The 26,343-nt window shown below is 43.3% G+C and overlaps 1 protein-coding gene across 1 annotated transcript; it reads left to right on the top strand.

Moving 5' to 3' along the window:
* LOC108788240 (mitogen-activated protein kinase 12-like) lies at nt 1-26,002 on the top strand. Its single transcript, XM_018557979.1, has 12 exons — nt 1-231; nt 5,718-5,847; nt 6,288-6,346; nt 6,789-6,900; nt 13,645-13,674; nt 15,198-15,245; nt 16,681-16,795; nt 19,483-19,554; nt 20,370-20,449; nt 21,751-21,829; nt 23,707-23,880; nt 25,809-26,002. Exons 1-12 carry the CDS (start codon nt 113-115, stop codon nt 25,868-25,870), a joined length of 1,080 nt encoding a protein of 359 aa, XP_018413481.1. The 5' UTR covers nt 1-112; the 3' UTR covers nt 25,871-26,002.
* Nucleotides 26,003-26,343: the final 341 nt, after the last annotated feature.

Raw genomic sequence — 26,343 nt, 5'->3', positions numbered from 1 at the left:
GGAAGTGCGACTGTTTACATGACATACCTGAGGCGGGAGGGGTCCCTCCTCTGGGGGAGAGATAAGATTAAATATCTCTCTGAGATAGAAACTCACTCAGGATACACACAGCATGGAATCAGCACCCAGGAAAGGTTTCTATATTCAGGAGATCAATAGAACCAAATGGGAGGTCCCCGTGCGCTACAAAGAACTGAGAGCCATCGGTTCCGGAGCTTATGGGACCGTCTGGTAAGTCTTGAGAACCGCTGACGTGGGTCGGTTCATGAATGTTTCAGATTACCAATGAAATCTGTACTGAGAGAAATATGGAGGCCGTCATTGCTGACCTGCTTCAGGACTGGGGCCCAGTTAGGATATGGTGCCACTCTTGACAGATGGGTCATTGTCCATCTCCGTTAGGGACGAGTGGAGTCATTTTGGCTAAATTGTATATGCCACCAAATTGCACTGAAGTGGAAATTCCCAATTTTGCATTGAGCTCCTTTTGTAGACTGTGCTTAAAAAATAGTTGTTTTTTAAAATTTATTAAGAGGCTTTTGGGATATATTTAGGTCAGGGCTGGACAAATCCAAAGAACCAGGTCACCAATGCTCCTGCCTCCTATTCTTTCTATTTATTAAGAGGGCTTTGGGGTATATTTAGGGCAGGGCTGGACAAATCTCAGGAGCCAGGTTGCCAATGCTCCTGCATCCTATTATTTTTATTTATTAAGAGGGTTTCGGGGTATATTTATTTAGCTCAGGGCTCGACAAATCTCAGGAGCCAGGTCACCGATGCTCCTGCCTTCTATTTGTTTTGATTTATTAAGAGGGTTTGGGGTGTATTTAGGGCAGGACTGGTCAAATCCCAGGAGCCAGGTTGCCAATGTTCCTGCCTCTTATTTGTTTTTAGTTATTAAGTGGGTTCTGGGGTATATTTAGGGCAGGATTAGACAAATCCCAGGAGCTATGTCGTCAATGCTCCTGCTTCCTATTTTTTTTTATTTATTAAGAAGGTTTTGGGGTATATTTAGAGCAGGGCTGGACAAATCCCAAAAGCCAGGTCGCCAATGCTACTGCCTCCTATTATTTTTATTTATTAAGAGGGTTTGGGGGTATATTTAGGTCAGGGCTCGACAAATCTCAGGAGCCAGGTAGCCAATTCTCCTGAAAAAAAGACAGTTGGCGCCAAACTTTTGAGGTTTTCTCAATTGAGCTGGCTCCTAAAAAATCCTGCTGGATCCTGGATCGGACAGCCTGGTTTTTGAATTCCATATTAATATCAATAATTTAGGGTAGTTTGGTTTATTTTATTCGCTGTTCTTTGTATTTGTGTAATGAGGTTAATAAAGGACTTTGTTTTGGTACAAGAACAGTTCCGGGATAGTTGAACAGAGCTTCCGTAACCTTCAGGAGCCATTTGATGCCCATTGCCCCCTTAAAAAGCACCTTAATTTCCAAAGGCCCGTTGACCCATTGGTCAAAATACCAAAATTTCACCCAAAATATCCCAATTTTTGCTGAAAGTTTAGGGGGATGAAAACTCGGACTTTTGCTCATCGCTAGTTTTAGACTGACGGTGGTGGATTCAGCCCAGGAAAGCAGAGAGCAGTCTAGTCTACTGAAGATTTATGGGTAGCTATGCTGGAAAGCGTCTATTATCAGCAAACGCAGGGAGAGGAGAGTAATTCCCTGTTAATGGCCCTGTTATCGTTCAGTCAGAATGATGCAGATTCGTTTTCATGAATTCGCATTTGCATCCCCATAGCTCCTGCTGGCAAATAGCCTCCAAGGGGGTTCAGACATTCAAACTGTAAAGCTGAAGGCCGAATCGGGTTTTTAAAAAAAATAACACAGAAAAAAGTGACTTACGCTTAAAATGTCATTTTAGCTGCTGACAGTTTTAAATAACTCGATAAGTGTGATGAGCCAGCAGCTCCCGCTAACCTATTGTTGAGTTCCTCTGTTGGGTTCTCATTGCTAATTATTTCCTAGCTAAGTCATGTGATCACCTTCTCACGCTGACGATGATCAGTGGCTTTGTTAATAAACAAAGCCATGCTACTGAAGCTCACCACACACGTTACAATCTAGTACAATATTTAGATTATGTTGTAGTCCAAGTGTCTGCAGGGGCGTCCCGAGGCCGGGTGTCACCCGGTCTGCAGACCGGGTATCACCCCGCCGTGTCGTCATCATGCATGCGCGTGACATGATCTTGGGGGCGGGATGAGGTATGCGGCTGGGTCCCTTCCTCTCTCCTGACACTGCCAGGCTCTCCGTCCATGACAGAGTGCCCGACTTTTTAGAGGGGGTGACACCAAAATGACTGTGAGTCATTTTGGTATCACCCCTGCAGTGGTGTCACTCGGGTGCGGGCCGCACCCCCCTTGTGACGCCACTGAGTGTCTGCTTAATTGGACACAAGCTGAATTGATAATTTAGGTAGCTCCTCATATTACATAGTTTTAGTACATCTAAAGGAGATTGTACAAAGATTGTAACCTTTATGCTGAGTTTAAAGTGCAACTGAAGCCAAAACTTTTTTTAGTCTTGAACACCGGTCAGGTTTTTATTGCTGTCTGTGTTTCCGTTAAGGAGAATCACCCTCATTATTTGTCCTGGAGACCGTTATCACTGAAAGTGAAAGAAAATCCCACATTTTGTGTTGTCACCAGAAGAGGAAAGATGGGAAATCTTCCAATGGGGACACTTTTTCTGGTGACCCTGATGACCACTAGGAACCTTTCCTCTCACTTCCTGTTGTGGACATACTAACTTCCATCAAAGCATTTTGCTATTTGCATAACTCCTTTCAAGAGCCAGCCAAACGCTTGCTGAGGGTTCTTGAGGAAAGGCAAAATACACTGCCTGGCCCCCCAAAAAAGTCACTCTAGTATTTCATTGGACCGCCTTTAGCTTTGATTACAGCACGCATTTGCCGTGGCATCCTTACCATAAGCTTATGCAAAGACACAACATTTTTTTCTGTCCAGAGTTGCATTAATATGTCACCAATATCTTGTAGTGATGATGGGAAAGCTGAACCACTGAGTAAAGTCTTCTCCACCACATCCCAAAGATTCTCAATGGGGTTCAGGTCTGGACTCTGTGGTGGCCAATCCATGTGTGACAATGATGTCTCATGCTCCCTGAACCACTCATTCACAATGTGAGCCCGATGAATCCTGGTATTGTCATCTTGGAGTGTGCCTGTGCCTCAGGGAAGAAAAAATCCACTCATGGAGATTTATGGTCATTCAGTATATTAAAGGAGAACTATGAGGTGAGTGCTTTTCACTCACCTCATAGTTCTAGCCGAACTGTGACAATGAGACTGTCACAGGTCGGCTTAGTAGATCGGGAGGTGAGCGAACACATACCGACGTTTGCTCACCTCTCGATCCTGTCACGGCTCTCTGCCGTGACAGGGGAGGGGCCGGATTCCCCTCTCCCCGCTCCGATCTGCCAGCGCTGACTGGCGGAACGGACGAGGGAGGGGGCGGGTACAGCTGGCTCTGCCTCTAGATAGGCAGAGCCAGCTGTCAGTCACGCAGCTGGGCGGAACCCGGCACAATTGTCGGGATCCGCTTCAGCTGCGGCGTCTCAGTATACCGTGATCAGCAGCTAGGGTGACGGGAGGACGCTAGTTTGTGTCCTCCCATTACCCTAAGGAGAACTATGGGGAAAAGCCTTACCCCATAGTACTCCTTTAAGGAAGACAGCTGACCTAATTTTTTGGGGACATAACGTTGTTGAACCTAGACCTATTGGAAGACTAATGGAAGGCTCTGACCTATTTGCTTAGCTAAATCCGGATGATAACTTTTTTTTTGGCCAGGCAATGTATAAGCAGATTAAGCTTCAGCCTTTATTACACTTTCCCCATGGTAAATTTTGATAAAAATGTCCCGATTGGTTATCAAAGTATCGGCAAACTGAAAACTTTTTTACTCATCACAGGTAGAAAGGAGGACATAATTAAATATGAAAAATAACTTAGAGGTGTTATAATAATCCTCCCCTATAGGAAGCAGTCTTTCCGGGCCTCAAGAGAACGGAAAAGGCCGTGAATATTCCCATCACCAAATTACCGGGAGCAAGCAGCTGGCAAATCCGGTACTTACACAGATAAATACATTGGGAGTAATTATAAGTGAAGCTAACGACCTGCGCGGTGATGACTGCTCAGTGCAGCATGAAAATAACATTATGTAGATAGGCTTTCCATGCTTGTGCGAGGCCTGGCCTCTTCCATACATCGGCTGCTCGGTTATATGGAAGATGATTTGTCTGGCTCCGCCGTACAGCGCGGCCCATTAAACAAAGCCTGAATGGTAATTCTGCAGAGACTGCTGGTAATTAGGTCGCAATTAAACAGTCATTACGCTGAAAAACTGCTGACGTTTACCGTAAATCATTGGAGGACGCACATCCCGGCACAGCCGACTTTAATACAGGAATTTCCTTTCAGTCAGCAGTAAGTAAACTTATATGATGCCAGGTAACCACTCTGTATTTTGTATGTTAACGCTGAACTCCAGGCAGATAAAAGACAATAGTTAATAGGGGTCTGTAGTCATTAATACGTCAATAAAGTTTTTTGTTTTTTTTGCAATTTGTGAATTTGACCCAGATATCAACCTCTTGCTGCCCTTGTGAGTACAAGGTGTCATGGACACGCCCCTCCCATGGGATTGACTCTATGGCGCCCTGTATTGATGGTGAAAGACTAAAGATGTCCAAAGAGGCGCATCCAGGGTATGGCATATGTCCTGGGTGCCACTTAAAGGGGGCGGTGCCGCTCGGTGGGTCAACGAAAATTCGCAAACCCACAGAGACAGCTGACTTTTTGTGTCTCCCCACCCCTGTCCAATACATATCTCCTCACCCCGCTATTAGCAACCAGGGAGTTTCTGGCCGGCATCCCACCCAGCTTCTGGCAACCAATTAAGGCACGCCAGTGCTGTTATCTGCATCATCGAGGACCGCATACTTCAGTGAGAAGACCAAAGAAGAAGAGCACCCAGCGTGCCCTGTGACCAGGTGAGTATACAAAAAAGAAGCATAAAATATACATAGGAGGGGCCCTCAAGGGGGGGTTCTCTGATTGGTGGGCCTGGATCCCAGAGGTAGGCATTAAAGGTTAGCTCCAGACAGGCCAGACAATGGTCACCAGTACTAATAGAAAGTGCGCATCCCCCCAAATATTGTTCATACTTCCAACCTTTCCCACTTCTACTAAAATGGGTTATTGTCTAGTTCCTAGTGTTCCCATTACAGGAAGTGAGATTAAATCTCCCAAATAAGAACATCGATGGCAATGAAACCTGACAGAGGCTCTGACCGTTCCTTGCTGTATTTAGAAAAAAAAAACATTTTGACTGGAGCTGAGATTTAGTTTGAAGATTTATTTTTATAAATGGAAATTTATATAAAATTTGTTTTTTTGACAAATTAGAATTAATTAATGGGAGCACCCATGAGAAAAATTCACTCTGCAGACTCCATTCCAGATGGGTCCTGTCTCTACTAGAGGAGAGGGAGGAGATTTTCTCCCTCCTCTGAGTCATTCAGCTGTCTGTACATAATCTGATTTCCTGTTGTTTAGGTTTATTCACAACAAAGTCATTTAGTAGTAAATCAGGCTTCCGAAAAACTGGAGTTGTAGCCTTGGGCTTGGCCCCGTGCTGGATGCAACTAGTAAATACAATAACATTCTGTATCTTCCTACAGCTCAACCAAGGACTCCGTGACGGGGGAACGTGTCGCCATTAAGAAGTTGCTGCGTCCGTTCCAATCTCTGATTCATGCCAAGAGAGCATACCGGGAGCTCCGCCTTCTGAAACATATGAACCATGAGAATGTAAGTCCACCTAGCTAAACCAGACATAAAGTGCAATAGCTTCCTGGATTCCCCATGTGCTTTGCGTCTCTTTCCCTGCTGCTTGATGTGATGCCTTCTCCATTTCACAAGACTACATAACCCATCATGCATTGCTTCAAAGCAAGCAATGATAATGTTACATTGTTCAGACGTTGAGTTGTGGTTCTGAAAGCAGGCTCTGTGGGAGTGGTGACACAAGGGAGTGAAATTGGGTCAGTGCATTGAGGAAGTGCATCCTATGGGCATCTTCAATGAATAAGTTTACAAACTTCTAGATGGATATGGTGTTTAGGGGAAGAACATGTAACACATATAAAGTAGGTGTTATCTCAATGTGGCTGCAAAAGTAGAAAGACACTTTAAATAAGCCATAGGTGGTATGTAGCTGACGGCTGTACTCTCTACTCTCTCTCCTACAGGTGATCTCCCTTCTTAATGTCTTCTGCCCTGATGACTCCCTGGAATGTTTTCAGACATTGTAAGTACATCCTTGAAACGCTTCATCTGGACCCTTTCTCCCAGAGGTGCCACCAGGAGACAGGGATTGCTGTGTGCCTTGGGCTTGCCGAAGCGGGTCCTTGAGGACTAAGGAGCCATTCTGACAGCTCTGCCACTGGCACGGCATGTGGTCTGCGGCTGACTATTTCCTCTGGCCTGAGTTGGCTGCTTCTCTGTGAAGTTTGTTCCAATCTGTTTGTTTTTTCCCCCGAGTACACTACTTTTATGACAGAAGATTCATGCGCTTCTGTTGTAGGGGTTGTGGGCTGAGGAATGGGAATGTTGTGTTGGTGGTAGGGGAAGAAAGGTAAATATATTCTGCCGAGGAGGTTTGCATTAAAGAGGACCTGTTGCTTTGCTCTGCGTGTTCTGAATTAATTCTGCTGTATGTAATATATACTGTATGTGTTCTTCACTCCTAGTTACCTTGTCATGCCATTCATTCCCCTGGACTTGACACGGGTCATGAAGATACAAAAGCTAAATCACAGCATGATCGTATATCTCCTCTACCAGATCCTACGAGGACTACAGGTGAGGAACCGTGTGATTGGAATCACTGCTTCATATTTTTTTTATATAGAGGGAATCTTTACAAAGTGAGGGGAATCCACCTCTTAGACCAGGGGTGGGCAACACCGGCCCTCCAGCTGTTGTGGAACTACAAGTCCCATGAAGCTATGGATATTGCCTGCATAATGTTAAAATTGCCACTTGTAGTGTCTATGTAGTGTCTCTTGCAGGGCTGAGCAACCCCAGCCCTCCAGCTGTTGTGGAACTACAAGTCCCATGAGGAATTGCAAGACTGACAGTTACAGGCATGACCCCCAAAGGCAGAAACATGTTGGGATTTGTAGTTAAAGCACAGCTGGAGGGCCGGAGTTGCCCACCCCTGTCTTAGAAATTTTTCACCAGAACAAGTGTCCCCATTGGAGGATTACTCCTTTAGTTCTGTTCCTCTGTAGAACATTTGGACAGGCAGACAGTTCATATCCTATTCAGGACAATATCTGCATGGACTTTGCATGTTCTCCTTCTGTGCAGTGGAATTCATTATAACATCATTACATTTATTTTTAAATACAAGTAGCTGAATTTGGCCCGCTATCAGTCTCTTGCAGTTCCTGTACAACAGAGCTCAGGCTGGGCGAGGGAGAAGCAGCACAAGGTGCCAGTCAGTTGTACTGCAATGCAACGAGCATGCTAATAGGAGGAGAGGGTAGAGTGACATAGAGGCAAGCTCATCACCCTGTCACTTCTCCTTTTGCTGTCCATTCACAGGCCTAGGGAGGGACAAGACCTGTAAGTGTTATGTAACTGTAGCAGAGAAAAATCAGGTCTCCTGCCCTGCCAGACAGGGTTGTGATGTGTGGTAGAGCTGTGCAAATCTCAGGACTGGGTGGACAGAAATGCAAATCCTTTGAGTCCGTGTTGCAAGGCCAGAGACAATCGGAGAGGGTTCCATAGAAGTCTATGGGGGCTGTAATGCACAGGCACGGGCAGGACAATGAAAACTTAAGCAAACAGCAGAACCACGTCCATCGGATCGAGGTAAGTATGCATCTGTGGAAGGGGAGGGGGTTAGTTAAGGTCAAGGGAAAGGGGCAAGAAGGATACATTTGCTTTGTTTTAAAGTGGACTTTTCCTTTAAAAAATTCCCACAGCAATAAGGAAGAATTTTGAATGAAACAGATGTTGAACACAGTACATTGGGTTCAGGCTTTCGTATGGGAAAATAACCTTGATATTGTCAGGGGACAATGGAGGACAAGCATCATGTTATGAAAACATCCCAGTACTGGGTAGGGGAATAAAACAGACCTTCCCATGTGACTTGCTGCCAGTCTGTCCACTCAGGTTATTAATGTCACACATTGCTGGCCTGTCGGCCCATCTTATCAGCTGCTCCAGACAAGAAAATACTTGGCAAACATTCCACCCCCACTTGGTCAGACACTACACAGGCCTGGATCATTTCTGAGTCTGCGAAAGTTCTGAGCAGCTGGAGCAAAAACAAACCCTCGTTTATGATCCAGAGTTAATAAAAGTTGAGTAAGGATTGATGATAAAATGGGATGTGGTGTAAGTCTATGTGAGTCAGGCGTTTGCCAGGCACGGTGTACATTCACCTTTGCAAACAACAAATTCAAAATGCAAAAGTAAAAAACAAATATTAAATCAGAGCGGATGCTTAAAGTCTAAATCCAGGCAAAACTAGTTTTGGAAAACATGGGGGACGGTTAATACATCAGTCTGGCTTTTATTGCCATAGTTTATTGTATAGGCATAAAGCCTGCGCCGCTATTCTAAACTAAGAAAATGGAGAAGATCATGCCCCTGTTTAATTATCAGCAATCTGCTTCATTTTCTCCTCCCGCTCAGCTGAGAGGGAGGAGAAAGGCAGTTACCCGGCATTTGCACGAGCTGATCTTGCCCCTGTTTAATTATCAGCAATCTGGGTCGCTATGGCGGTTGTTACGCCACTGGCCGTGTCTGTGCCAAACATGGCATAGAAAGCCGAAGAGCTGGAGCTGCTTGCTCTGGCTCCCTCTGCCTGCCCCTGCTTAGCTGAGAGCAAAAGAGAGGAGGAAGGATGTTAACCCTACATTTGGTGGGGTTAACAGCCAGGCATACAGGTGGGAAAAGGAGCTTTTCCTGCCTATCTGCAGACTCTGCCTATGTAGTGTGTTCACTGCACGGGTAGAGAGAGGCATGTGAGCTGTCTATCCGCTATAAGCTCATCAATGCTACTTTTTACTCTCCAGTCATAGACTGGGGGAGAGACAAGACCTGTATGTTTTACTGAACTGCAGTAGAGAAAAATGAGGTCTCCAGCTCTGCCAGACGGAGCTGTGCGGCAGAGTTAAATCTCAGGACGTCATGGACAGAAATGCAAATCCTTTTGCAGGTAAATCAGGCCACTTATATGTAGTTCCTCTGTGTAGTTAGCTGTTTGCCTGGAGTTCAGCTTTAAGGCTGTCTGTTAGCAGAAGCAAGTCTAAGGGGTCCATATATAAACATTTTGCCATTTGCCCTGCGAATCTCTGTGGATGGTTTTTTTATTTCGAAATTATATACATAAAAACGTTCTTAGTGCATTTCTTTACTGAGTCAAATGTAATTTTGAATGCTATAATGTAATACCTCATTATGGCCAATAGATGGAGCTGAGGAGCATAGGATTTGAATGCTTATTTTATGTGCTTCTAGGCACCATCTAGTGCCCATGATGTGGTATTACATTATAACGTTAGAAATTATTGTATATTTGACTTGTAAAGAAAATGTACCAAGAATGTTTGTTTTTGCCTTTATTCGCACAGAAGGAACATTCACACAGATTCTCAATGCGAATGGCTCTGAATCTTTTATATAAATACATCCTTTTTCAGTAACTGAGTTCTAAATGGCAGCTGATGAGAGGCCAAATGACCATTTATATTGTTACTTTCTATACAATTTCTATCTGTTTCCGAGTAGCTGGCATCAGAGGACTGCGGTGGCTCGACTGCAGTGGCATACGTTGCATACAAACCTGAAGGTTTATTTATTAAAAACAAGGGATAATAAATTGTGGCCTATGGCTCAGCTTTGTCACTAGTATGAAGAAATATGTTTATTCCTCTCCTTTATGAGATGACCGTTTTAAACAAGCAAGTCATTCTTCCGTACAAGAGTTCTCCGGAGTAAACTTTTCCATCTCACGGAGCTCAGTCCTATGCGGAGAGGAAGAATTATGACCGAGCTCCATCGATTTGTTCCCGTACAGTAAATTTATTAACACCCCTGCACTGCGAGGCTGCTGAAAATCAATCAGTAATAATATTAAACGAAGCCGAATCTCAAAGGATTATTTTGGAGTATTTCCTATGAGAAATGATTAATAGGCCTGTGTTCGCACAGGAAGTTTAACGTCTGGCCCTGCAATTGCTTTTATCAAGATCAGAGTGTCATAACAATGATAATATCTCAAAAATATAAATTGCTTTTAGCAGACCTTTACTCTGGAAATAAAGTTCCTCTCATTTGCTCCCCACCTCTTTCCTCTTACACAATTGCTAAATTTTTAATGTAAAAATACCAATTTTTAATTGTTCATTTTGCCATTTTCTCTGCCAGGACCAGCAAGAGACCCAGGCATGTCTGGTGATGCAGGAGATCCTCCGTGCATGCGCAGATTGGCTCATTTCTCTGGCAGACACCCATGGCAATCATGTGAATTCCACACATGAACAGACACTCCCCAGGTCACTGCCAGGTTACACAGACCGGCAGAAAACTGTGGTGGCCTGCGCATGCCCCCAGGGCCGGATTTAGTCTTCCTGCTGCCCCAAGGCCAGGTTCTTCAATCCCCCCCCCTTCCCCATGGAGAATGGCAGACCTGCAGGCTGCATACAAGTGATCTCGGTGACATCGCTGAGATCACTTGTAAAAAACAAGGGGCGGCTTCCGCGCTGTACATTTAGCTCTGCCCCTCTACTCCCTGCTGCCCCAAACTGGGTCAGGCCTTGTGGGAAATCCGGCCTTGCATGCCCCCTTTCGATTATTGATTTACAGCCAATAATAGATGTAGAGCCGCATGGAACATTTCTTAAACTGTCCAAAAAACAGATCGAAACTAAATACTAGCTTATTTACAAAGGGAAAGAGCAATGTGCAAACTGAAATAAACCCATTGCAACCAATGAGAATTGATCTACAGTAAAGCATAGTACCAAAGCAAACACTTGCTGGCGCCTGACCTACTGTATATGAGTTTGGAGGGCAACCCATTCCTAAACCATCAATATGAAGTTGGCCTACCTTTTGCGACTATACCAGCTTCCACTCTTCTAGAAAGGCTTTGAACATGATTTTGGAGTGTGTCTATGGGAATTTTTGAATATTCAGCCAAAAGACAGTTTGTGAGGTCAGGTACTGAGAATACCTGGTTCCCTATCATCCTTCTAATTCATCCTAAAGTCATTCAGTAGGGTTGATGTCAGGTACTGATGTTGGATGAGAATACCTGGCTCATAATCTTCCTTCTAATTCATCCCAAAGGTGTTCAATAGGGTTGTGATCAGGAAGTGATGTTGGATAAGAAGACCTGACTCATGGTCAGCATTCCAATTCATCTCAAAGGTGTTCAGTAGGGTTGAGGTCAGGTGCTGATGTTGGATGAGAAGACCTGGTTCACAATCATCCTAATTCATCCCAAAGGTGTTCAAAAGGGTTGAAGTCAGGTACTGATATGGATAAGAAGACCTGGCTCACAATCATCCTCCTAATTCATCCCAAAGGTGTTCAAAAGGGTTGAGGTCAGGTACAGATGTTGGATGAGAAGACCTGGATCACAATCATCCTTCTAATTCATCCCAAAGGCGTTCAGTAGGGTTGAGGTTAGTTACTGATATTGGATTTAAAGTCCTGGCTCACAGACGGCATTCCAATTCATTCAGAGGTGTTCAGTATGGTTGAGGCCATGGCTCTGTGGAGGCCACTTGAGTTCCTCCACACCTAACTCATTAAACCACAAGCTGCTTTGTGCACAGAAAAAGGCCTTCACCAAACTGTTACCAGAAGATTAGAAGTGCACAATTTTCTAAATGACTTTGTATGGTGTAGCAGTAATATAATGTAAGTGTGATGGTACCCACAAACTTTTGGCCAAATAGTCTTCATGCCGTCATACCAAAATGTAATGGATTTGTAAGTGTTACCAGACTTTACACATCATGGTTGCTCTTTAATTGCCTTACTAAATGAGAATGCACCATTATTCATATAGCTGTCCTTAGAACGGAGAAATTTGGATGTAAAAGGAAGTGTTGACCCTTCTGTGAAATCCTTGTTTCGGCATGCCGCAGTGGGGAGCCTGCCTGTTTTATCCAGCAAGGAAATAAATGCCTTCATTATAAGGACTAACACCTCTCTTGTCAGTAGGAAGCAAATTCCTTGGAGATATTTATTGCTCGGAGGGAGTAAGAGGCAGAAATAATATCAATCTTGCTCGTATATGTTTACAGTGGCCTCCTACTCGATAAATGGGCCGTATCAGAGAGGAATGCTGGGTTCACTGTACATTCCACCCCAGTCTAGCTGTGCTTATCTGATCCTTGAATACCAGAGACATTCATCATGACTGTCAGCGGGGCCTTGCAAAGTGCTCCTGTTAATGTAACCTGCCAGATCCTCTGTTATATATTGTATGCTTCCTATATTTATATAGCCCTGGCAGAGTTGTATGGGGTATGTAGAACTATTGACAGCCCCTGGAGGAGCTTACAATCTAATATCCCTACCACTTACATGCAGTCACGCACTAAGGCATGGTTTGGCTAACCCTAGAAAAAGACCCACTACAGAGCATCTCCCCCTGTGTTATGAACAGAAGGAGAGGTATTCTATAGTCCATATGCATTTCGACCAAAGAGGGCACCAAGCCGTGGTTCTTATGAGTCCCAAATGATGTTCTATTAATTCCACAACATGTAAAACAAAAGGCAAAACAAAAGGCAGCCAAAGCTTAGCAATCCCCTTTAAGAGGGATTGCTGATCTGTGTCATCATTTTGGACTCTAAGAACTATTGTTTGGTCCCCTCTTTGGTTGTAATGCATATGGGCTTCTCAATTCAGGTGACCTCTGTGCTCTGGGAGGGGCCCCTGTTTTGTGGAGAGCATCTGAATACAATCGAATTGGCTTTATAAGGACTCCTCTCATTATCTACTGGTGATCCGTCTCCAGGGCCTCACTTCCATCTCTCCTTAGTGTCCTGTAGTCCAGTAAAGTAGAACTGGGCAGGGCCGACAACTCTTGGGTTCTCAGTGCAGCAGAGGAAGTGTCTTGTCAGAGCAAAGAATACGTTCGGAGCTGAGTGCATTTCTGGAAGTATCAACAGGTGTTTTTCTGTACGTGTAGCATTTTTAGGGTCAGTGGGGTTTTTCTTGGCTTCACACAGGTCTTGCATTCCCATTCAGGCCTATGGGGATGCAAACCCGGTCAAATGTATTTCAGAAGGAGGTCAACAGCAGGTCATATGCAACTGTCAGTGAGTTCTGAATGATCTCAGAAACAACGGATGTCTAACTGATGCCATCAACACAAGACCTTAAAGACACATGACATGGGGAAAGTGCATGTATTGGAGAGACGTATTGAATGTGTTTTTTATTTTGCTCAGACATACACTTTAATATCCTCATATTATGCTTGGAATGGGTTGACCCCAAATGAAAAGTGCTGGTACACACAATTTATGGATGACGCGTTAATTAATATATATATTTTTTCCCCAGTATATTCATTCTACGGGTGTCGTGCACAGGGTAAGTTTGCTACAAATTCCTTTACAATCTAACTTTCCCACAAAATAACTTCTTAGCTTTGTCTTGACAATGTGTATTCAAAATGGTGGACTGGACAGCTCTTGACTGACTGTTGCCCAAAGCAGCCAGACAAGTGCCAACAAAACAAGAAATCTGGTTGCAATGTGCAAATGTCCCATATTCATTCCTGTGGCCTTTGCTCTAGTTTTCATAGGTCACCTTTAACGCTGGTCATGCTGGTAGAATTGCGGTAGAGTCCTGTTAAGCGGCCAAAATTCGATCCATGGGTGGCCTCGCCTGGCACCACCCAGCTCTACGAACTTTGATTAAAAAATTGATGGAGCTGGGCAGAAAATTGTCAGCCAATCGATGACCGCAGCCAAACAGATGCAGACACTGTTTGAGTATTCTGACTTCTGCGAGCACCGTCTGTTAGTATACAATAGCTGATCAAGGGAGATTCCTTAATCCATGCTGTTTAGCACAGATGGTGGAATCCAGCACACAAGACACAAATTATATATGTATGGCCAGCTTGATGTGCTACCAATGCATCACCTTGCATGAGTTTATTGCAACTACAGAATAAAAGTATTTAAAAGTAAGATAAAGTAATATTAAACCCTCAATTGTTTTATTCAAACAAAGATTTATTGCCCAGCAAAGTATTTTTTTACATTCTTGCCCAAGTACTTACAGCCATCATGTTTCCAGACTGCTGGCTTAAACTCTATCAGCTTGACTTCCCTGAACTTCCTGTCTGGTACAAGATTATAAGGGACAGAGCAGTCTGCAGCAGCTGTCCATCTACCAGCTTGGAAAAGGGAGGAGGGAGTAATGGATAGCAGAGGATTGGCGGTGTGTTTGCGGAGACACATACAGCTTAGTAGCACACACAAGAGTGGCTCCATAGGGCCCTGCAAGGGAAAGAAGCCACCCTAAAACAGGATAGCAGGACCAGTGCTCAGGGGACCACCTGATTCTGCAATAAAATAAATCTTTTAGACATCAAGGAGCAGCATCCATTGTAAGTGATTTCATCAGCATTTGAAATAGCTTAAAATCCTTTAGACTTATATATCACTTTAACTATTCCTAGAGGGATCTAAAATGCAGCTCTTCAGTTCAAGACGTTTGTTTATATTAGACATATCACAACACAGATTAGGAAACTTTGACATATGTACATTTTAAAGCATAATTACTGTATACCTTCCATCAGATAGTGTCAAGGAGCTATATATAACAATAAATGTAGCTGATGAATATCAATTAAAGCGGAACCCCAGGATTTACGTTCCCCTCAACATGCCACCCTTCTCCCCCCACCCCCGGGCTCACAGGAAATGGCAGAATGACATGACTTATTCTGCCCAAAGAATACTAAATCTATGGCATAAAATATTGATGAAAAATATATTTTTGACTCTTGCAAATAATCACATGTTATACTGCTTGTATAGTCAGTGATCTTCTGCCCTCATTAAAAATATTCAATTTTATGTGTGTTTCCTGTATTGTAGGACTTGAAACCGAGCAATCTCGGGGTGAACGAAAACTATGAAATCAAGGTAAACAACCAACCTCCTTTAACGTGCGGCCATTGCAGTCCTGCTCGGTCCTGGGATTGGCATCGTTCTTCTGAGCTTCAAAGATAAATATAATAGTTTTTGGTCTATTTTATATCACACTTTTTTTTTTTTTTTTTAAAGGGCTTACCAGTTTATAAACATTGTTTTATCAAGGGTGACAGCTGACCAAATTATTATCATAGTTTGGAAAATCTGAAGGCTCAGTTGTACCCCCTCTACCATGCTGCCCCAGGCACTTGCCCACAAATATCATTAGGGTAAATACAGCCCTTGTTTCATTCTCCTATTACACTGAATCATGGTAGCACTATCAGTCAGGGCTGCCAGCCTACATGGCAGGGACCCCCCTCCATGTTTACATCCACGTGCATGCCCTACACACACGTGCTCATTCGAATCAAGTGGTGGGGTTGGTTTACATTTTTTTTTTGCAAAAAAAGCACACGTCCGCTTAAAACAAGGTTTTGCCTGTTTATAATATAATTTTATTTCAAAGCACATACGTTGTTTATATAGCCAGAAAAAAACGAATCATTCCTAGAGTAAAAGTTGGTTTACTGTATTTTTCCGTGTATAAGACTATACTTTTTCATAAAAATATTTACCTAAAAATGGAGGGGCCGAGAGGAGAACCGCGGTTGCGAAACTGCCGATACCTCTGCAAACTAGCCTCACGAGTAAAACTTCCGATTGCAGAGACAAGCTAACAGCTTTCCTCCAATCATGAGCCTTATGTACCCGACGTAAGCTGATGCGGCGGAGAGCGTGTAGCCAGTGCCCAGATGTAACAGGGAGCTGTAATGTCGGTGCATTCTGAGCCCACAAAAATGTCAGAAAACAAAAAAAATCCCGGTAAATACCAATACCAGGAAGCAGCTGTCTTACTCTGCAAAATGTAAACTGGATGTAATCAGTTATGCAAAAGAGCATGGAAAATATTGATTTCTGAATTTTGGGTAAGAAAAGTGGGGGGCGTCCTGTACATGGGGGCGTCTTATAGACGGCAAAATACGGTATATCAAAGACACACAATGCACGGGTTTTACACCACTTATTCAGTAAAGCACAGAGCAAAGAAAAAATGGAGCAAGTCATAATGCCCAATCAGAAATCACCTATCACTGATATTTTGGGCAAATGAACTGCACATTATTGCTGCTCTATGCAGTGCATTATAGTTTAAGCCCAGAACAGGCCATTAAATGTCTGCATTCCCCCCAAAAAAATGAGACACTGAGACATTGATTCATTAACCACACTATTCTACCATGTACTTATTTCTTTGCATTGAATTGCACATGTTATGGAAATCCCAGCAGTAGCCTAGGGGCATGCTTGTACAGCAGAATAATGATAATCTAATTATGCCTAATGGAGCTCATTGTATAGCAATGAGATTAATTTCTGTCTTTAGATTTTAGATTTCGGGCTGGCTCGCCAAATGGAGAGTGAAATGACTGGATACGTGGTGACACGCTGGTACAGAGCACCAGAAATTATTTTAAATTGGATGCACTACACCCAAACAGGTGAGAGGAACTTCATTAGGTGTAAAAAATGTCATGCAAATGAAGCTAAAATTGTAACGTGGCAGAATAGAAACTGTGTACAAGTGAGAAAAAAACATTTGCCAGTGTGGGCAAAGTCCAGGGTCACTTTAGAGGGTATTTTCACTTTTGCAGCCACATTGGGATAACACCTACTTTATATTTGTTATATGTTACTATTCACATAGCGAAACTGAAACAAATATGTAGAAATTAACCCTGTCTGTACTGTGCTGGCAGATGTCATTATCAGTTGTAACTACATTTTAGCACTCTCTGTCCTACGAAAGGGTCAAAGATATCAAGGCTTGGGTGATACATTATATGTTAATACATCTTCCTTCATTCTGTGCCTCAATTTGTCCCTATACGAAATTGTTTAGAATAGCTTGCAGTCTGCCCAAAGTCCTGCTTCAAAGAACAGTTATCACAAATAGTTTTAGGTATGCTGTGTGAATGGGAACACATGACCAGAGGTGTCCCGCGGCCGGGTGACACCCGGAGCGGGGATCGGGTGACACCCTGCAGTGACGTCATCGCGCACACGTGTGATGACGTCACACTCTGTACCGCTGTTCCATGGAGATGGACGCCGGCAAAGAGAGGAGGGATGTCACCCGGTGGGATAAGGTATGCCGCCGGGTCCCCTCCTCTCTCTCTCTCTCTCTCTCGAGCAACTGTTGGGCTATTAGTCCTTGAACGAGTGCCTGATTTTTCAGAGGGGGTGGCGGGGTTCTCAAATTTGACTGCAAAAGTGGAAATACACTTTAAAGATGGCAATGGACCATTTACATCAGTCCTTACTATAAAACAAGCTTGAAATCTGCACATCACAAAAATGTCAGAAAACAAAAAAAATCCCGGTAAATACCAATACCAGGAAGCAGCTGTCTTACTCTGCAAAATGTAAACTGGATGTAATCAGTTATGCAAAAGAGCATGGAAAATATTGATTTCTGAATTTTGGGTAAGAAAAGTGGGGGGCGTCCTGTACATGGGGGCGTCTTATAGACGGCAAAATACGGTATATCAAAGACACACAATGCACGGGTTTTACACCACTTATTCAGTAAAGCACAGAGCAAAGAAAAAATGGAGCAAGTCATAATGCCCAATCAGAAATCACCTATCACTGATATTTTGGGCAAATGAACTGCACATTATTGCTGCTCTATGCAGTGCATTATAGTTTAAGCCCAGAACAGGCCATTAAATGTCTGCATTCCCCCCAAAAAAATGAGACACTGAGACATTGATTCATTAACCACACTATTCTACCATGTACTTATTTCTTTGCATTGAATTGCACATGTTATGGAAATCCCAGCAGTAGCCTAGGGGCATGCTTGTACAGCAGAATAATGATAATCTAATTATGCCTAATGGAGCTCATTGTATAGCAATGAGATTAATTTCTGTCTTTAGATTTTAGATTTCGGGCTGGCTCGCCAAATGGAGAGTGAAATGACTGGATACGTGGTGACACGCTGGTACAGAGCACCAGAAATTATTTTAAATTGGATGCACTACACCCAAACAGGTGAGAGGAACTTCATTAGGTGTAAAAAATGTCATGCAAATGAAGCTAAAATTGTAACGTGGCAGAATAGAAACTGTGTACAAGTGAGAAAAAAACATTTGCCAGTGTGGGCAAAGTCCAGGGTCACTTTAGAGGGTATTTTCACTTTTGCAGCCACATTGGGATAACACCTACTTTATATTTGTTATATGTTACTATTCACATAGCGAAACTGAAACAAATATGTAGAAATTAACCCTGTCTGTACTGTGCTGGCAGATGTCATTATCAGTTGTAACTACATTTTAGCACTCTCTGTCCTACGAAAGGGTCAAAGATATCAAGGCTTGGGTGATACATTATATGTTAATACATCTTCCTTCATTCTGTGCCTCAATTTGTCCCTATACGAAATTGTTTAGAATAGCTTGCAGTCTGCCCAAAGTCCTGCTTCAAAGAACAGTTATCACAAATAGTTTTAGGTATGCTGTGTGAATGGGAACACATGACCAGAGGTGTCCCGCGGCCGGGTGACACCCGGAGCGGGGATCGGGTGACACCCTGCAGTGACGTCATCGCGCACACGTGTGATGACGTCACACTCTGTACCGCTGTTCCATGGAGATGGACGCCGGCAAAGAGAGGAGGGATGTCACCCGGTGGGATAAGGTATGCCGCCGGGTCCCCTCCTCTCTCTCTCTCTCTCTCTCGAGCAACTGTTGGGCTATTAGTCCTTGAACGAGTGCCTGATTTTTCAGAGGGGGTGGCGGGGTTCTCAAATTTGACTGCAAAAGTGGAAATACACTTTAAAGATGGCAATGGACCATTTACATCAGTCCTTACTATAAAACAAGCTTGAAATCTGCACACACACACACACACACACACATACTCTAATTCCAACCTGGGTGAAGGCTGATTAACCTCCCAGAGTTTTTATGGGTTTTGGGAGAAAAATGGGGCACTTCGAGGACATCCACACACATATAGGCAGAATATACAAACACCATGCTGTGACCCTTAAGGATGACATCATTTGCAGGAAGATATAAACAATGTTATGTTTATATCTTCCTGCAAATGATCGGTTACTATAGGCAAACAATTCCTGTACAAGGTCCACCTAACCCAACTCTTGATTTCTTTACAGTGGACATTTGGTCTGTTGGATGCATCTTGGCTGAAATGATCACAGGCCGTGTTCTGTTTCCTGGTGGAGACTGTATCCTTTTCAGAGCTTTGTGTAGATATCGGTAATGGCCAGTTCTGGAGACAGCATCGGAAGCTCCTAGTTTTATAACTTGGCTGGTGCACTTTAATCAATACTTTATGGCAAGAACTGAACTTTACAACTATCCAGGGCAAGGTGACAGTGTCTCTGGAAAGGGCAACCTTCTCACTTACCTTACCTGCACTTCCTCACACCTTCTTGCTCTTCTGCAGATGGCACCAAGATCAGCTGTGTCTGCTACCCAGGGGAGTGGTGACATCACTCCCAACGGTCATGTGACAGTACTTGGAATTAACGGTTGGCTGCTAGGCCCTGGCACCATCACAGAGAAGCTGGTCAGATACTCCTCCATACCAAGGTGAGGTATGTCAGGTACCAGGTAAGGTGAAAATATGGGGGCTGGGGATGCCCTTTCCAGAAAAATATGCAGTCACCTTGTCCTGCATGGGTCTCTTTAATCAAACCTGCTGAAAAAAGAATAAAGGAAATACTAAGCTCTCCTGCTACCCACACCACCAAGCAATCCGCCATTGAAGAGAAATCCTCACTTCCAGAAGCGCCGATCTTCTGGACCCCTGACTAGACTCTGTTGTTCATCTCACCGACTCTTACATCTTTACTGGATTCCGAAGTGTAAAATCATGACCCAAAATCATGATAGTTTTCCTTGAATATGCAGGAAAAGAGGATTTTGTGTGTATAGAAACACAGGAACATGTCTAGAGCCAAATCTTAAGAACAATAATCTTGACAACTGCAGACAATGTCCCAGATGTGGCCTAATTCATACTTAACATGCATAACAGATTTTGACGAACTGAACAAAATCATTGAGGTGATAGGAAGTCCTCAACCATCATTAATCATCAAGATGGAAAGCAAACATGTAAGTAGCTATATGTTCTGCAGATCAACGTTGGTTAAGTGTATAGGGTCCTCCTGTGGCCATTATATTGCATCTTAAAATATAAATGTTTGGGCCTGGTGATTGGCTGCTCAGCCCAAGAGCTGCATCCTGGGGGGAGAACTTATGCTCCCCCATACCCAGAAGCACCAGGTATTTGTCAAGTGCTTTGATGGAGTGGTGAAGGTTTGAACCTGTGGGTCGGGATGTTCTTACAAATAAACTTGTCACTTTGCTAAATGGGTCAAATGAAAGATTCTCTTTAGCCTAAAGCAGGTCTGCAACCTCTTATTCTTTACAGCCAAGGAAGGTGCTATCTTAGACTTTATTTGGATTGCAGTTGCCATGGTGCTGCACATGAGATCAGCTAGGACACCAGCCACTTGAGGGCTTCAAAGTTCGGTTGAGAGCTGAAATAAGCACACTGACAACCTCGACAGATGGCACGCCTTGAAAGTTGACTGTTTTGGGAGACAATAAATTGGTGGCTCTAGTTCCCCCTTAAAAGAAAAAGGGCCAATTGCATACTTCCTTCGGAAAATGTTTATTTCTCGACTGTCTCCGGCTTAAACATTTATAAGTTGCTCATCTGTAGACATGTAACACGCAAAGACATTGTTTTGTTTATTTCAGATCCATTCAGATTTTTATTTCTTTCACTTTTTCCGAATTTTGATTCGGTTTGTTATTCGGATTTTATATCCGTCTGACTTTTCTTTAGGAATGGAGTCACATGACCCATGCCTGTAATGCAACCTCCAACAGCCCAAAAACCCCCATCTGTTTGGCCAGAGAACAGTCACATGTCTGAATTAGTTTCATTTTGAATGAAATACGGATAGACCCGAATTTTTCTTGAACGAGCATTCTGATACGTTCGCATTCGGACGAGTTAGAATTCAAAAATTCAGATGCATCCAAATGCTCCAATTTAATTAAATAAGTACAAACATACATTCGGAACGAAACAAAATTTACACGTCTACTCATCTGGAACAAGTTAGGGTAAAGGCACTTTACTTGTCCTTATCTGCATACTTGTTCCAGGTCAACAACTCCAAGAATCGAAGTGCAGGGGTCAGTATGGCAGCCAGGGAAGTAGCCTTTTCATGAGGAACCATCAGCAATGGCAGCTTCCATTTTTCTCATGCAAGGTTTCTGTTAGCACTGATTTTTTTTTCTTTTTTGACTTTTGTTGGTTAATATATTCGGGTTTTTTTACAAACATTTTTTATTATTTGACTATTTTAGTATCATTTGCAGCTGTTCATTTCTCTTTACAGGCTCAAGACTACTTTAAAATGCTTCCACAGAGGCAAAAGAAGAATTTTAAGGAGGTTTTCCCAACAATGAACGCACTAGGTATGAAAACCACCTAATGAGACAAAGCTGTTAGCCACATATTATATAGCAAGAGTGAGTAGGTCATCTGTGAATTAAAAGCACCCCCTCCTTCCAATTTGATGCTTTCCAAAAACACTTAACTGTAATATTTCGGTATTTATTCCCTTAATAATTCCCTTAATAGGGGGCCTACCCCACGGACCTAATGTAACTCTCTTCAACCCCCCCAGGTGACATGAACCTGTCCTGAATTAACTGTAATAGAGCTTTCTCTGCTCTGCTTCTGGACAACATTTGTGCTTAACATCTGATAATGGGGGAGCTAGAAATCTGCTAATCTGCACCCTAGCAAAGGAGGAAGTATCATCCACTGCAGAATATCTTCTATGTTCTGCATTGTATACTCACACAAGATGCTCGATTCACAAACCTAACACACCATGATAAGAATACTTATCTTCTGTTGCAATATTTAATAGTTTTTTAAACATAAGAATACAGCCAAAAGGAGTCAAATGATGCCAATCAGAATAACAGGAACCAATGGCCATTGCCAAGTATACCAAAGGACAATATATAATGTATATATTATTCTACCACCAAAGGCAGGTCATGCAAGAAAGAGAATGTACAATAAGCTTTTGCCAATTTATAACAATTAAAGTCAACACTGACACTATTAATTGTGTTTGCCTCTGATGTTGAAGGGCTACGTATTGAAGAGACGCAAAGACCAGACTCTTGACTTGGTCAAGATGAATAGAATCATACGGAGAATGAAAGGGTAATAGAATAATGAGAGGAGAGGAAGAAGAGTAAAATAGGGGAGATGGAGCTAGATATAAGAAAAGATGGAAAAGGGGAGGAGAAGAAATGTGTGGGGACTGGCAGGAGTAAGGTAGGACGCCTGGGCCCACTAGTTGTCGCCAGTACATGGAGGGGATCACAGATATGAAAGGTTAATAATAGGGATGCAACGATATGAGTATAGTTGCCGATAACAGAGTATTTGGGCGAGTACTCATACTCGCCCAAATGCTCCGATACCTTCCCTGATACAGGAACTTCCGGTCAGAGGAAGTTGCCGTAAGGGGGACATGGAGCCAGCTTCCTGTGCGATCAGGAAGCTGGGCGGCGAGTAATGACCCGCCTCTCAGCTTCCTGATTGACTGGAACAGCTGGCTTGATGCTGATTAGCTGGGAAGCCAGCTTTCCACCCAATGAGAATGGAGCCGGCTTTCCGAACATTCAGGAAGCCGGGTCATTACTCGCCGCCTGGCTTCCTGATTGGCTGGAAATCTGGCTCGATGCTGATTGGTTGGAAATCCGGTTTCCCAGCCAATCACAACCAAGCCAGCCAAACAACATGGAGCTGGCTTCCCAGGCAATCAGTAAGCCAGGTGGCATGTCATTACCCACCGCCCGGCATCCTGATTGCCCGGGAACTCCATGCCTGCGGAAGCACCGGTATCGGTACTCGGTATCGGCGAGTACCGAAAGCAAAATATTGGTATTCGTACTCGATATAGAAAAAAACGGTATCGGTGCTTCCCTTGTTAACATTCAATGATACTTATTTTAGAAAAAAGTTATTTTTAGCCGAGTTCAATGAGATTTAGGAATCACATAAAGATCTTTATCCTCATCGGATTGTAAATGTCAAATCTCATTGGATTTTATAACTGTCAAAATAACTGAAAATAACTGTCACTTTTTTTTTGCAATGAATTATCCTTTGTGTAAAAAGTTTCATGAGCCAAAGATGAGACTGCGCTGTGAGGCCGTGCATGATATCACACGTCCTTTACACATGAGTCACCTGTAGGCAAATATTGGAGTCGGCAGTTAGGATGTAGAGGGGTCGTTGATGACGGACATCCTTCCTGTCTCACCAGAGATCGATTTGCTGGAGAAAATGCTGGAACTGGACCCGGAAAAGAGATTATCTGCTGCAGAGTGCCTGGCACATCCGTACCTAGCAGAGTACCAGGAATCGGACCCGGACCCTCCCGCAGAGAAATACGACGACTCCTTTGAGAACCTGGACCTCGGAATCGCGGAGTGGAAAAGTAACGCACTTATGTATTAATGATTGTTCTCGAGACAGCCGGGATTACGCAATAAAAGCCAATGGGATAGATAATTAAAGTCCAGGGTCCAATAAACCAGGTTAAAGGGCAAGTTCCATTAGATTAGATGATTCTTTTAATATTTAGAAGCCTGAATTGAAGTCGATGTAAACCCAATCACTGAAATCTCATGGTGGCGCCACAAGGGGGGCCCGCACCCGGGTGACACCATCAGAGGGGTGACACCAAAATGACTGACCATTATTTTGGCGCCACCCCCATTGAAATGTCAGGCAGTCGGTCGTAGAACCCGAGAGTTTCAGGAGAGAGGAAGGGACCCGGTGGCATACCTTATCCCGCCGGGTGAACGTCCCCTCCTCTCTCTGCCGGCGTCCTTCACCAAGATGGCCGCCGGCAGGTATCAATAAGATGACCGCGCATGTGCGATGGCGTCATCGGGCATGCGCGATGTCGCCACAGGGGGGTGTGACCCAGTATCCGCCCTGGGTGACACCCGGCCCTGCATAAGATCTTTATCGTGTAATTTCAAAAGTCATTTTCAATATGTTAAATTCTGATGCCAGTGCCAGTTAAACCTACCATGAACGTCCTCCTTCAGGTACTTCCTGTTATGGGGTGACAACACTGTGACCTTGTCTCCAAATTGTTCTCCTGCATTGGTACAAAGAAAAGGTACAGAAGATAAAGGAACGCCAAAGGAATGGATCGGGTATGGGAAAAATTTTACAATACTCAGTTGTCCCACTGATCCATTCCATTGTCTTCTGTACCTCAAGCTTGCACGCAAGGTCCTACAGTGGTTGGTGCTACCCGTGGCCTAAGGGTCAGCCTCAAAACTATGGGGTCGCTTTATAAGCAATTCACAGAGCTATTCCCCCTGCGAATCACTGTGAACGTTCGTTCTGTGCAAATAGAGGCAAATCCTCAGCTCCATCTAGTGGCCATAATGTGGTGTTTTCTCAATATTACATTCGACTTGGAAAGAAATGTACTAAAAATGTTCGTTTTTGCCTCTATTCCGATAGAACGAACATACAGAGTTTTACTAGATGAATAGCTCTGCAAATTATTTATAAATAAACCCTACTCTGAAATAAATAAAAACTTCCTGTTTGCCAAATTCTTGGGAAAATAGTTATAACTCTTCCTTATATGTATTATTTATATATGTATTAATATTAATTATATAATATATTATAATTATGTACATTAATAATTAATTTTTATTTAATAGCACGCAGTATAAGTACCTAAATTTGGCTTGGTATCAGCCTCTTGCAGTTCCTGTACAGCAGAGCTCAGACTGGGGGAGGGAGAAACAGCACAAGGAGCCAATTAGTTGTGCTGTAGTGCAAGGAGCATGCTGATAACAGGAGAGAGCATAGAGATGGAAGCTTTGTCTGCTTTGTCTCACTTCACCGTCCAGTCAAAGGCGGTTACAGGTTTTAACAGTAACATTGAACCTAAACTGCAGTGGAAAAACATCAGGTGTTCTGCTTTGCCAGACAGGAATGTGCAGTGTGGCAGAGCTGTGTAAATCTCAAAACTGGATGGATAGAACTAGAAATACTTTGGTACAGCTCCCATATATGCATTTCATTTTTTAGCTGTTTGCCTGAAGTTCAGCTTTAGGTTCTGCCAAAAAATGATCATTATTTTTGCGGTATTTCTGTTACAGAAATGACTTTTTACCAATTCCCCAAACCAAACAAAGCATTTTAGTTCAAATACTACAAATATTTCAATCCTGATTGGTTTGCCCGGAGGCGCCCAGAGCAAAGAACACCAGCCAGCGATTCTATTTACTTTTGTGAAGCGCGATTTCAATCTGCATATATTTTTTTTTTACATGGCGGCGGATCTTCCAAGATGTTTGAAAGTTCCATTTCTCATTTGTGTTTACACAGGTCTAAGTCACATGGAAATCATGACATTCGATCCGAAAAACCCGAGCCAGCGCGCTGTTTGACCACACTGGCGCGGTTCCCTCTCGTCTCCTTGGCAACCGCCTCGTGGAACTTTGAAGAAGCTCCAGAGCGTTTCAGCATCAAAGCAAAGACCAGCCCGGTCATAAAAGATGGATTCGAGTTGAACATTGAAGTGCCTCATTTTCGGTTACGGACCCGACTATGTTACATATGAAAAATAGAACTGCGCACATTCCTAACATGAAGGTGTGCACGCCGCGGTCTTTTGCAACCTTCAGCTTTCGTGGACTTGCAAGTCTAATGCAGCAAACTTTTATTTCTGTTTTGGATGGTTGCTGGAAGGCACTTGCTGCCTTCTTATAACTATTATGGACTACATCATCAAGATCTCTGTACTTAGTTGCTTCAGTCAGAATAAAGGGGTCTCACACATACCATTGGAAGGTCTCATTTATAATATAATATGGAAAATGTAACATGGACACTGAAGGTTCTATTTATAAACAACAGTCAT

The sequence above is a fragment of the Nanorana parkeri genome, unplaced genomic scaffold (genome assembly GCF_000935625.1).
Source record: "Nanorana parkeri isolate BGI_ZX_2015 unplaced genomic scaffold, ASM93562v1 scaffold314, whole genome shotgun sequence".
Taxonomy (NCBI): Eukaryota; Metazoa; Chordata; class Amphibia; order Anura; family Dicroglossidae; genus Nanorana; species Nanorana parkeri.
Note: the sequence above shows the minus strand (reverse complement) of the source record. Positions and strands in the feature narration are given on the sequence as shown.

What these genes read in the sequence shown, in the direction of transcription:
- LOC108788240 (XM_018557979.1), top strand. Translation starts at nt 113, where the DNA reads ATGGAATCAGCACCCAGGAAAGGTTTCTATATTCAGGAGATCAATAGA. An exon ending in CTGGAATGTTTTCAGACATT is followed by an intron (nt 6,347 to 6,788) that starts GTAAGTACATCC and finishes CTTCACTCCTAG; the next exon opens with TTACCTTGTCATGCCATTCA. An exon ending in GATGCACTACACCCAAACAG is followed by an intron (nt 16,796 to 19,482) that starts GTGAGAGGAACT and finishes ATTTCTTTACAG; the next exon opens with TGGACATTTGGTCTGTTGGA.